A 13,580-nucleotide genomic window follows, 5' to 3' on the forward strand; every position below is an offset into this window, starting at 1 on the left:
CTTTTATTGGCCACAAGAAAATGCCCAAAATACCCTTCCAAGAAATTGGTGGGAAAACCGAAAACCCACACAACTTCCATTGGCGAAGCCAATAGTTCAAACACAAGAAAAAAACCCAACACGAACAACACCATGGCCATTTCGAGTTTACAGAAATCTTAATGCTACAAAATCATCAGCACCATGCAACATTTTCTGAAACTAAAACCCATTTACAATCAGTTCCAAGTGGGCAAGATAACACCTACCAGAAACAGAGAAGTCCCATGAAAAAAATCCACCGTGTTTCTTCACCACCACCGCCACAATTTGAACTACCAGCGCTCTAAATTAAACAGGCCCATGAGTCATGACAGAAATGAACAAACAGGCAAGGAAACGAAGCATGGTTATCAAATTTAACATATTATAAAGTGAGTCAATCCACAAAACTCACATCATACACAAGACAAAGTCTTTGTGTGTTTCTTTTTCGTGGTACGTTAGAGTTCCAAGTTTCTTGGAACGAATATGTTGGCTAAAAAGGCAAAAATAAACACCAATAGAAACCCAGCCCAAGTAGCTTCACCGGCCATGAACTTTCTCTGTAACGACAATAGAAAGAAGAAATTGAGATCCAAACACGCGAGTAGCAAGTTTAGTGTTAACCTTCCCCCCAATTCCCCCTTCTCTCTCTCTCTCTCTCTCGCATTTTAGTACTAACACTTGCACAAGATAACGCCGAGACCCTCTCTCTCTCGACTCTGTCACCCTCTTTCTCTCTCTTGCAATATTTCCCATTTTTTTTTACACGTTTTGATTATTCCATATTTCTGTTCTGTGTAATCCAAGATTACGATTTTGTATATAAGGTATTGTATATTAATTAAATTCTCGTTCTTTTACTCTCTCTCTCGCCCCGACTCTGTCACCTTCTCTCTTTTGGAAAATTTCCCAACTTTGTGACCCAAAAAAAAATCATTTTAACTTCATATTTCCACTTTCCGTAATCAAAGATCACAATTTTTTGTGCAGAATTGTATCATGTATTGTTTTCTCCTGTATCTGTCTCTGTCTATCTCTCTGCGTTCTGAAGCAGTAAGAGAAAGAGCGAGCAGATCCATGTTCTAAGAGAGTCCACTGATTCAATCTTCTACGATTGATTTCTTCAACATTCTCTTTCACAGTTGTCGAATTCGGGTTTCCATTAGTGTGCCTATCGGGAAAAAAGAGTTGTTCAGACCGTATTCTTGCGATGGCTCTGTTTCTTGCAAAATTAGGGTTTATGCGTGTTCTTGGGTCTGGCGTTTGATGTGAAATTCAAAGGTTTTTGGTGTATCCCAATTCGAATTCGAAGTGGATTTTTGTTTCTTTATTCGTTAGAGACAATGATAATCAAGCGGAATTTGAAATCCCAAATGCCGAGTCTGAAAAGGAGCAAACTCGGTGACTCGGCGGGTGAGGAGGAGGAGAACTCGGCAGTGACTCGGAAGAAGAGGAAGACTAAGGACAGCAACAACAAGAATGGGTATTACCCTCTCAATCTTCTTGGCGATATTGCCGCTGGTATAATCCCCGTGGGCTTTGAAGGGATTATCAGCACGGAGAAGGGCTTCGCTGCTTCGTGGTGCACCGAATTGTCGTGCTCACCTGGGGAAGTCGAGTCGAAAACGCGGGTCCGGGATTTGACAAGAGCGACGGTGAAAAGTAATCCTACAGTTGTGGCTGAGGTTTCACGGCCGCCACTGGTGAAAACATCTCGAGGCCGGGTTCAGGTACTTCCTTCACGGTTTAATGATTCGGTTATCGAGAATTGGAGGAAAGACAGCAAGACTAGCTTGCGTGATTATAGTTTTGATGAAGATTCTGAATGCAAAAAGGATAAATTTAGCTTTAAAAGGCCGAAAATCAGTAGTCAGGAGACGAAAAGATCTGGTCACCTTGAGAAAAACGGGTTCAAGAGTAGGGAATATGCAACATTGTGTGACGAAGAGGAGGGGGCGGAAGAAGGGCATGTCGGGTTTAAGATTTTCAATGATATTAGGAAGTATTCGAGTTCGCGGAGTACCCTGACATCGGTAAACGAACAGTTCGGGGAAGATGAGAAGGACCTGGTAGAGCAAATTGAGGAGCAGGTTGAGTTTTTGGAGAATGGTGGGAGGAAAAACGGGTTGTATGGACCGGAGGACTTCTATTCAGGTGACATAGTGTGGGCAAAGCCGGGAAAGAAAGAGCCCTATTGGCCTGCCATTGTGATTGATCCAATGACGCAAGCGCCTGAATTGGTTTTGAGGTCTTGTATAGCAGATGCGGCTTGTGTGATGTTTTTTGGGTACACTGGAAACGAGAATCAAAGGGTATGAAATACTTTTTACGCAGAGCTCTGTTCGTTATTTTTTTGAACTGGTGTTTTTTATTGGGTCCTGAAGAATGTGGGTATTGAATGGGATACTTTAATGATCTTAACCAGGATTATGCATGGGTCAAGCGCGGGATGATTTTTCCCTTTACGGATTATGTAGACAGGTACGTTATTGTTGGTTCTTTGGAATTTGGATTTGATTCGTGTAATATAAAGTGACCTTTGTGCTTACGAGAGTTTATGCTTGGTCTAGGTTTCAGGAGCAGTCTGAATTGATTCGCTGCAAGCCATGTGAATTTCCGATGGCTATGGAAGAGGCATTTTTGGCAGAAAATGGTTTTACAGAGAAGTTGATAGCAGATATAAACATCGCAGCTGGGAACACAATCTGTGATGATACTATTCAGCTTAGGGGGATTCAAGAAGCTACTGGTTCAAACCAGGATCTGGACTGTCACAATGCCAACCAGGCAAGTTGCATTCCGGTACTTCTTTCTGCATTCATCCTTGTGTAACTGCATAGAGTTGCTCAAAATTCCTTTGGCTGAGTATAATAAAAATAAAAATCAGCAGAACCTGGTTTGCTTTAGAATTTCTGCATGACTTTTTGATTGGAATATGTAATTGTGAGGGTAACTCATACTGCTCTTCTTGTTCAAGAATGTAAAGAGCGTAAAGAAAACAAGACTTCAAGTCTTATAGATATCAAATTTGTCTGACACAAGGGGAAAAAAACCTTGGCCAACTGAGTCTCTTTGTCCTAATTATTGGAAGTTTTGTTTTGCTAAGGAACCCTGTATGAGATAAGTCTTCGGCGCAAATTACATTTTCTTTTCGTCTGCTCTCTTTTCTACACAGCCAACTGGAGACTAGAAGTTTTTTCTTTAATGTCCTTGCAATTTCCATGATATGGTATTTCTTTCCTCTATGCAGAATGTAATTGGGAAGAAGAAAGCCACACGTCCTTGTGAAGGCTGTGGTACGACCCTTCCTTTCAAAATGACAAAGAAATTTAAGACTGCAACTCCTGGAGGACAGTTTCTATGTAAAACGTGTGCTAGGGTTCGTATGACCTGTCTTCTTGTATGGTGCTTTTTATACTAGTTTTCTAAACCAACTTCTCAAATAGATTTTTGCCTGTGGTACGTTGTGTTATCATATCTGCTTACACTAGTTCTTATCCCAGTTAACAAAATCAAATCATTATTGTGGCATATGCAAGAAGATTTGGAATCATCCGGACAGTGGAAGTTGGGTGAGGCCACCTACTAACTATTCCAGAGTTAAGATAATTTTTTCTTTTTTCTTTTGGAAAATAAGAAGTCTATTACATAAAATTGTGTTTGGGTGTCCTGCTAAACTAGGTACGCTGTGATGGTTGTAAAGTTTGGGTGCATGCTGAGTGCGACAAAATTTCCAGCAACCTTTTTAAGGTTTCTCCCTCACTTGATATCTGCATAATTAGATAATAAAAGACATTTTGGACTTCCCTGACTATAATTTATTTGTGCTTCATAGAATCTGGGGGGTACCGATTATTATTGCCCAACTTGCAAAGCAAAGTTTGATTTTGAGTTATCGGATTCTGAAAAGTCAGAAAAGTCAGAGCTAAAAGTCAAGTAAGTCTGTTTTTTAGTTTTTAGTTTGGTGAGTTCATGCAAGTCTATTCTACCTTTTTTGTAGTCTTTTTTTTTTTTCAAATTTTACAATGGTAATGAACATGGCTATGAACATGGCTGTAACCGTGAAGAGGATGATGATGGAATGACAATGAGTAGCAGTAGCTGTTGTATTATTCTTGTTCCATTCTTTGTTGTTGTTGTCTATGTTGTCATCTTAATAATTATAGTTAATTCTTGTTTTCAAGCCATTTCACATCTGACATTCAGGTTGGTATTGAATTTGTCTCTTCACCCCTGTATGTCTAATTATTTGAGAGTTTTCGTTGCAGATGGAACATAAATGATGGTCAATTGGTGCTACCTAACAAGGTTACTGTGTTTTGCAATGACATAGAAGGCATATATTTTCCAAGTCTTCACTTGTAAGCGTATATAGCTTCATAAATGCATACTTTTTTTCCGTTTTATGATTGTATTTCCATAACATAATCCTATAAGCCTTACTTATAAAAATAAAAAAACATAATCCTATAAGCCTTTGTCAGCAAAGTAAACTCAAGGAGAGATGGTGGATTAAACCCTAGTGATTTTTTCATTATAAAAATATTTCATTTAGATTTTTTTTTTTAATTTTATTAATGGAAGAAAAAATACTGTCCAAGTACACAAGATGTATACATCAGATATAACCTAATTAGAGAAAGTAAAGAGGTCCAGAAAAATTTGGAAACTAAAGCTAGAGAAAGTGTGCATCCATCCAATAGTAGAGTATATCAAACGACAAAGCTTTGGGTTCCTCCATTGTCGCTATAATATCTTTGAAGTTTTGATTGTTTCTTTCCCACATTTTGCACTACATTACATTGATCGGATTTATTCTCAGCAAGAGTCTGCTGTGATAACTCTTAAATCCTACTTTCTAACATGCTAATAGATCTGTCACCCGTCTAGGCATCACCCACTCTCTTACCACAAAGTGGTAACAATCTCACAATGGAGTAAGAGGTAATCCACTGTTTTCTCCATTCCTTTTACGTATGCATTACCTCCTTAGGTTCTTCGAGGTTAGGATCTTCCCTATTGCTACTGTCCAAACAAAAAAATGCACTCTTGGGGGCTTACTCTCCAGAGGGACTTCCATGGAAAGCTGTGTATTACCTGGGCTAGAATGAAATAAAGAGGCCCATGTCCCAATCTATTGCTCCTGATACAGTCGACCTCCCATGGAGGGGATCCATTTAAAAGCTGTTAATGATCTGCCACCTATGAATCCTTAGTCTGAGCAATACGGAATAGATCTGGAAAGGTCCCTTTGAGAGGCTGATCTCCACACCACACATCAGTAACACTGTTACTGCAAATGTTCAGATGTTGACGAAGACCATTAGTGTCATGCTTCACTCTGTGGTTTATTACTTACACCCTTAACTTGTGTGCTGTTTTTATGGTGAGAGGCAATGAAGAAATCTTGAAATTTAAACTCTTGTATACTTTCTGTGTAATGGTGTAATACTGAACTAGTGCAACACCTTCTCTTGAATTTTAATAAAAGTTCACTTGTTAAAAGAAAAAAAGAAATTTACAATAAGCTGTAATGCTTTCGGATCACTGGATGATGATTGTTACTTAGGGTTAAATTTTCTATAATTATTTCTTTTCCCTGTGGCATGCATATTGGAACAAAAATAGATTTTGTTAGCTTATCATTACCTTCAATTCTGTTATGTGTTTTTAAATCTGAAAATGTTTTCCTTAATTTCTTTTTTTTCCCCTTCTGTTTCAGAGTCATCTGCAATTGTGGGTTTTGTGGGACAGAAAAGCAAGCACTTAGTGACTGGGTAAAACATACAGGTTCCAAATTAAAAAATTGGAGGACTAGTGTTAGGGTGAAAGGCTCCATGCTGCCATTGGAACAATGGGTTTGTATTGTGCTTCATTTTTACATTTTTCCGTATTGTATATCTCATCCCTCGAGACATCTTGGCATGTTTAGATGGATTCATTTTATGGGAATAATGTATTTGTAGTTGTTGTTGGATTGATACTAGGGTTTTATCTGCATAGGGAAAACTCCAACTAATTATAAAATTAGTTTTTCATCCATCTTCTGCATAGGCTTAGAACCAATTGTTTTAATCTGCGATTTATACAGTCCACAGTCTTCAAAATATTTTGTAATATACACAATAAAGTGTGTAACTGATCATATTCATTTTGTTAACATAGATATTGATTTGTTGTGAAACTTGGAAAAGCATAAATTGCTTCTCTCTGTATTTTATTTTATTTACCTTTGGAAACAATAGAATTTGAGCCATGATGCGGGTGTTTGGCATGGAGTATGAATCTGATAACATAATATAGTTGCAGCTGGTGGCTAGCTCCAACTTAAATTTACAAATGCAGGAGTGTTCAAACATGGCCAGCTAGATGACTTAATCCTTGTCTACATCATAGTTTCTTGAGTTTTGCTACTCATCATCCCCACACACCACTCTTTTTTTTTTTTTTTTTTTTTTTCTCTTACCAAATGTGTGGTATATGGATGATGAGTAAAAGAATTCAATAAGTTTAAGAAGAATAAAACCATAGGCATCCTCTTTTGCTGTATATTCTTATGCTTGACATCGTCAATAGAGGCTTTTTCATTAATATCTGCAAAATCATTGCTTGTCTAATGGCTTTCCCCACCTCAAATCTAAGCTTATATGATCAGCTCCTTTTCTGGGGATTGCTCTCTGCTAATTCCATGTTTCATAAGTTCTTTTAAGAGGCTTCATATTGCAATTCCAGTTTTGAAGTTTAATGCGTGTTCTAGATTCTAGAACCTTTGAATAAACTATATCATTCTTTTCCTTTTCTCACTTTATTCTGCTGAGACAATCTTCTTAGTTATAAGAACAATGCTTGTGTGCACTGTCCTTTGTTTTCATCTCATGGGCCCTTACAAATTTGTGAACCTATAATATATTTATCTATTTTAATGCATTCTCCTTTGACTTTGCAGATGCTGCAGTTAGCAGATTATCATGAGAATGCTATTGTTTCTGTAAGAACTAAGAAACCTTCCATAAAAGAACGAAAGCGGAAGTTGCTAACATTTTTGCAAGGTATATAGTTTCCTCCAACTATAGAATTTTACACTTTGATGAGTTGCACCAACTGTTCTGCTGATAATTGTACCAATGGGCTGCTTTCTCAATTTTACTATGACAGAGAAGTACGAACCTGTTTGTGCTAAGTGGACAACGGAGCGGTGTGCTGTTTGTAGATGGGTTGAAGATTGGGATTATAACAAGATTATCATATGTAACCGGTAAGGTCAATATGTCTTCTCATATTTGTGTGATAATTAATCGTCAAGTCTTAAAATGATTCAAGAAAAACCTTTACATACATACATATTATGTGCGTGCACACACACACACACACACACATACCCATATATTATATATATATATATATATATGTAAGTTTGTTAAAGCATGCTTGATTAGGGAATAGAAGGACCATTGTCTGGTGTAAGTACATATTCAAGCCTTGAGAGGAGACACATCATGCCAAAAATGACCATATTCAAACTACTCCTCATGGACCTCCCTTAAGGGGGACTCGCACTGGTTGATAAATCCTTATGTTTAATTCTTGAGGACTGGAAACTTTTATAGTTCTGTTTGAATATCATTAAATTCTACACAAACGCACACACAGAGATAAACCCTTTCTGTGATTGTTTTCAATCATACAAAGTTTTCTGGGACAAGTTTGATTGATAGCAACTTGTCAACAACTTCAAAGCTGAACCATTCCTTTTCTTCCAAATGACCCATATAAGACCAGTTGAATTGAATTGTTGAATGACAACATTCACCTATGAACATGCATTGCGAAAAAGAAACAGTCATAGATTTGAAGACAGCACATGGACAACGAAGGAGCTTCAAGCTTTCTTTTTTAATACACTATTATTGGATAGCTACCCATTTATGTTTCCCTAGCTTCAGCCTCCAGAATTTTCTTTTATTTTTTTTAATTTTTCAAGTTAGTTGCATCTAATATATATCCCATGTGTATTTGGATAATGCCTTTTTGATTGTTAATAAGATTATCTTGCTTACAAAAAAACCATTATATCGATATATATATATATATATTATTTTGCTCTTGCTCTGAGTTGAGGAGGTAAATCTTTTTGGTGTAACCCGTGAAATATTTCACATGCACCTAAAGTTTGCTCTCGGTTGTGCAAGTTAGTCTGCTTATCTCCCATTCATTATTGGTAAGTCCAATTATACATGCTAACTGAAAATAGAATTTTTTTTCTCGGTTCCTCAAAAGAAATGATACTCTTTATGGGAGCTGTTACTATATTTACTGGAGGTTCTGCCTTATTAGATGATTGTACTGAATCTCACTGTTGATTCATTTTGTTCGTTTCAGATGTCAAATAGCTGTTCATCAAGAGTGCTATGGAGCAAGAAATGTCCGGGATCTCACTTCATGGCTTTGCAAAGCATGTGAAAAACCTGAAATCAAGCGGGAGTGCTGCCTTTGCCCTGTAAAAGGCATGTTTATTTACATAGAATTAGCTTTCACGAGTGTCAAGCTGGTCAGTTGGGAATTTAAAGTTCGACTTGGTTTCGTTATACTTGTTTTTTGGAATTTATTCTGCAAAATTATGAGCTATATTCGTCTATTTTCTATAGCAAAACAAGCCTTTCATCCTTTTTGAGTTTAGGCACTTAATAAGGTGGATGTGACTTAAAAAATAAAGTTGCATTTATGATGGTAGCTTTCCTCAGCTAAAGATGGTTATTTTACTTCTGGCCTGAGGTTGCCATTTTCATCTCAAATAACTTCTTTACATACATGTGAATCATTACTCATCAAGCATTGGTAAAGTTGGCTTCAACATGCTATCATGATTTGATATCTTATTTGTATTTGGGTTATATTTTTTGTGCCCCTCAGGAGGTGCTCTAAAGCCAACCGATGTCGACACATTGTGGGTTCATGTCACATGTGCTTGGTTTAGACCTGAAGTTTCTTTTGCTAGTGATGAAGTGATGGAGCCGGCTCTGGGGATCTTGAGTATACCATCCAATTCATTTGTAAAGGTGGAATATCTGAAGTAAACGTGACTTCTTTTTAGTCGTTCCAACGAAAGTCCTCCATTCACCCATACATCTCATCATTTAGAATAAAGTTTCATATTGAAAAATTTGAATATCTCTTGAGGGATCACAGTTCTTAAATCTAAATGGTATTTTAATGTGTCCCCTGCTCAATCTTTTTTCCCTCTTTTTGGGCAAAAAAAAAGGTCCTATTCACACCATTGAAAATAATGAGGAATGATTCATTCAATATCATCATAGTTATATGTGACCTTGGTAAATTGTTGAATGATTTAAGTCTTGTTTAATTATCTGATTTTGGTCTTAATGAATACATGCTGATTTTAAATGGGTTAATTGGTTATTGAAAGTTTTAGGCATAACAATCTAATTGCATCCTGTTTTCTTGAAATTCAGATTTGTGTAATTTGCAAGCAAATTCATGGTTCATGCACACAATGTTGCAAGTGCTCCACTTATTTCCATGCCATGTGTGCATCAAGGGCAGGGTATCGCATGGAGGTACGTTTGAATAATAACCAAACAAAGGAAACTTGGAATTACAGAAAATACCTTTGTGACCAAAAATAAAATTGATTATGTAATGTCTAAAATATTGATGAACTGGTGAAAATGGTGTGGGTTGAATATGCCAATGAGTCCCTGCATACAGAATATATACATTATGTAATTGTATTCATACCATCAGGCTACGAGATAATATACTTAGTCTAACTTTATCAAAACCCACCTTTTTTCTCTTTTAGCCTTTTGATTCTTCCTATATTGGTTTAAATGACACTTAATAATGTGCTTTTCTTTTGGATTAGACTTATGAGTATTCTGTCAATACAGTGTTACATTTCTCCCTGGTAAATTTCAGTTGCACTGCTTGGAGAAAAATGGTAGACAGATCACGAAGATGGTTTCTTATTGCGCCTATCACAGGTATAGAATCCTCATGTCTGAAATATCCCTCCTTTTATCTTTCTTTTTTCTCAATCACTTGTGCTTAGAATTATCGATTTGAATTACCTTGTTATCATACCTTGAAAGCAATTACTCCTGTGCTCTCTACAGTTTCAGCCTTTTGTCTTTATGGTATCATCTTCATTGCAGGGCTCCAAATCCGGATACTGTTTTGATTATCCAATCTCCTCTTGGAGTATTTTCTGCCAAAAGCCTGCTCCAAAATAAAAAGAAGGCTGGGTCTAGGCTAATTTCATCCAACAGAAAAAAGATCAAAGAGATACCCAGAGAAGAAACTACTGAGCTTGAGCCATTTTCAGCTGCTAGGTGTCGGATCTTTAAAAGATTAAACAATCACAAAAAGGTACTTTGCATGAGATTCTTTGATCTTCATGCCCGATATATTTGCCCTAGAATTAAATTTTCAGAACACTTCTGCCGCTTCTTAATCGGAATATAAGGTTGCAGGCAGGGACACTTTTTCCCCTTTTTTCGGCTTTCTTGGAGACAGGTTGCCCATCAGAAAGAGTTCACAAAGAGTGTTGGGCTAAATTGTGATAATAGATAGTTTATATTACTGAAAGTGGCGGAGAAGTAGACTTGTTAATACTTTCTGGCTAAATTAATTATATTTTTAATGGCTCAAACATATACACCTGGCTGGTTCCAAGGTTCCAATTAGTTATACACGTTTGGGATTCTGGAAGTTTTTTTTCCTTATAATAATGTTGAACTCGCTATTGTTCTCACTTTTCTTCTTTTTTTATTTTATTTTCAATCCTCTCTAGAGAACAAAAGACGAAGCGATTGCCCACCAAGTGATGGGTCCCTGTCACCATCCTTTAGGAGAAATACAACGTCTGAACACTGGCAGAGTAAGTTTCTTCTCTTTTCTAGATAAGAAGCAACTGTAAACATATGTTCCTTGTGATTTTGAGGGATTCAACATATCGATCTAGAGGTCACATGCTTTTTTTTTTCTTAGCAGGTATTAGAGGAGCCTAAAACGTTTTCTTCTTTCAGGGAACGGCTTTACCACTTACAGGCAGATTTTCATCCTCTGTTATATACTAATCTACTTTATGGGCTGGGTTCCTGACTATTTTTTGGGTGTACATATGTGATTGCAGAGAACTGAAAATGATAGGGTTTGCTGTGGTAGATCTGGTATACATGGATGGGGGCTTTTTGCACGCAGAAACATTCAAGAAGGAGAAATGGTATGCTGGTTAAAGCTATGGTTAAAGCTAGAATATTGATAAATGGCTGAAGCATGCTTTTTTATCTGTCTACTTCCCCTTTAATATTACCTATATAGAGAAATTATGTAGGAATATGGTTTGTGATTGATTCCTAGGCATCTGGATAATGACTTCTTTGTGAGTTTCATACCGATGGAACACCCCCCCCCCCCCCCCCCAAAAAAAAAAAAAAAAAAAAAGAAGAAAAAGTGGTCAACTTAGCTCTAATGATATTTAAGTCCCATGTTCTAATAATGTGAAATATATAGGTGTACCTTGCTCATGGAATTGCGCACTCATTTCAAGAGCTATGTAAGCAGTATTAACTAATTTAAAATACAGTTGTCCTGTGTCTATTTCTAATGCAATTTAGAACACGAGATCGATTCAACCCAGTGTAAGATTCTTATGAACCTGATTCTTGAAGGATATGCGCCATTTTAGTATACATTTGTTTGTCTGTGGCAATGACCCGTGCATGTCTGTCTGGGGTGATGAAGCAGTTTTTGTTTTTGATATGATTGCTGTATGGAAAGCCTGAACTTTTGAAGTTTCCGTAGCATCTTCTACCCTTCTTTTATATTTATTATTTCCTTCCCTTTTGTTGTTCCACGCCCTGAGGATTCTGCAGTGCATTTGGCTTTCCTCATGACATATTATCACAGTCTTTCATGTGGAATATTGTCTGTAGGTTCTTGAATATCGGGGCGAACAAGTCAGGCGCAGTATTGCAGACCTGAGGGAGGCACGCTACAGATTTGAAGGCAAAGACTGCTATGTGAGTTGTTAAAGAATAGATTGCTTTTGTTATTTCTTTTCTTTTTCTCCTTTGCGCAGGTACGATTTTGATACATTATCTTGCAGCTTTTTAAGATCAGCGAAGAGGTTGTGGTGGATGCCACAGATAAAGGAAACATAGCACGTCTAATTAACCATTCGGTGAGTTGTTTTTGTTAAAGGATGGGGTGTATTACTTTAGGATGCTGCTTCTCTTGCAGTTCTTCCTCATTTCCTCATCAACTTAAAAAAAAGAAAGAAAAAGAAATTGCTTGACAGGCTCATCTTATATGAGCTGGTGGGCAGCCTTTTGGTTCATTTCTTCACCTAATAATGCAACTATGGTTGTCATTTATACTTACTGTGCTGCCCTGGATCAAACTTTTATCCAGTGTATGCCCAATTGCTATGCGAGAATTATGAGTGTGGGTGACGATGAAAGCCGCATAGTACTTATTGCCAAGACTAATGTATCTACTGGTGACGAGTTAACGTAAACACTCATTCCTCTCTCTTTTTTTTAACCGTCTCTCTTGCTCTTTATCTCTTTCTTCGCTTTTGCTAATGCATTATCGTTGGTTGCATCTTTTGCAGGTATGACTACCTGTTTGATCCTGATGAGCCTGATGAATTTAAAGTCCCTTGTTTATGTAATGCTCCAAACTGCCGGAAGTTCATGAATTAGAACACAGCATAGGCCATTGTTTCTCCGCAAGGAACACTAACCCATCTCCCTCTCTCGTGGGATCTTACAGTTATACAAAAATTTGTAAGCTTTGTTGATGAAAAAAAAAAGAAGAAAATCATAATGTATTTTTCTTGCTTTCTTTTTACTTTGTCTTCTTTTGACAATCTTAATGCATATAAAAGCTTTAGATAGGCTGGCTAGCCTTTGTGTATATATATTCCTATTCACATTTCATCTTTCTAGTTAAAGGCTAATCCATTTTTATAATTTATTACTTCAATCCAGAGCTTTAGAGGTGGCTTTTATATTTGTTGGGTAAGCATCCATTTCATAGTTGGATATGTGGATATGGGGAAAAATTTTTCTCATCAACTACTATTTTCTACCTCACATCCTATTAAAAAAAAAATTATAGATGTGAAGTGTAAAAGTGAATAGTAATTGATGCATAGAATTCCTCGGGTATGGGGTCTCTCTTTAATTGATCAAAAGCTAACAAGCTTTTTGTTCTTCTCACCAATCTCAAATTATTTTAGGTCCGTGTATTTGGTCCAGTTGGAACTGAACCCCCTGTCCCACATCCAAAGGGTTCATTTCTTGTTAGAACTAATGTTTTAAATTTCATACTGTATCGGTTGGTATTTACCGTACCGTGGTAGTTACTAGTATAGTAAACGTATCTGTTTCGTACCAGGTCAAATATCAGTTGTACCGGTGCATTTCAATTAATACTAGCCCATTTTCAATGTACCGGCCAATTTCTGTGTATCGGTTGAAGTTTTTTTTGTAATTAATGTAAAAATTCTAATGCTTTCATAATTTCCACTT

At 36.9% G+C, this 13,580-nt stretch overlaps 1 protein-coding gene across 2 annotated transcripts; it reads left to right on the top strand.

Annotated features, from left to right (window-relative positions):
• Positions 1-452: 452 nt before the first annotated feature.
• On the top strand, positions 453-13,032 carry LOC121255699 (histone-lysine N-methyltransferase ATX4-like). 2 transcript variants are annotated; one of them, XM_041156185.1, is made up of 23 exons: positions 453-2,336; positions 2,450-2,505; positions 2,595-2,826; positions 3,275-3,403; positions 3,528-3,596; positions 3,706-3,774; positions 3,860-3,960; positions 4,293-4,385; positions 5,747-5,882; positions 6,971-7,073; positions 7,180-7,279; positions 8,404-8,528; positions 8,935-9,080; positions 9,495-9,599; positions 9,961-10,025; positions 10,197-10,410; positions 10,835-10,921; positions 11,035-11,091; positions 11,177-11,266; positions 11,979-12,065; positions 12,152-12,226; positions 12,457-12,557; positions 12,659-13,032. In XM_041156185.1, exons 1-23 carry the CDS (start codon positions 1,368-1,370, stop codon positions 12,747-12,749), a joined length of 3,300 nt encoding a protein of 1,099 aa, XP_041012119.1. In that variant the 5' UTR covers positions 453-1,367; the 3' UTR covers positions 12,750-13,032. The 2 variants fall into 2 exon arrangements, with proteins under 2 accessions (XP_041012119.1, XP_041012120.1); XM_041156186.1 differs by having other exon boundaries at positions 455-2,336; positions 2,595-2,811.
• Positions 13,033-13,580: the final 548 nt, after the last annotated feature.

Source organism: Juglans microcarpa x Juglans regia, chromosome 3D, assembly GCF_004785595.1.
Source record: "Juglans microcarpa x Juglans regia isolate MS1-56 chromosome 3D, Jm3101_v1.0, whole genome shotgun sequence".
NCBI classification, from domain to species: domain Eukaryota; kingdom Viridiplantae; phylum Streptophyta; class Magnoliopsida; order Fagales; family Juglandaceae; genus Juglans; species Juglans microcarpa x Juglans regia.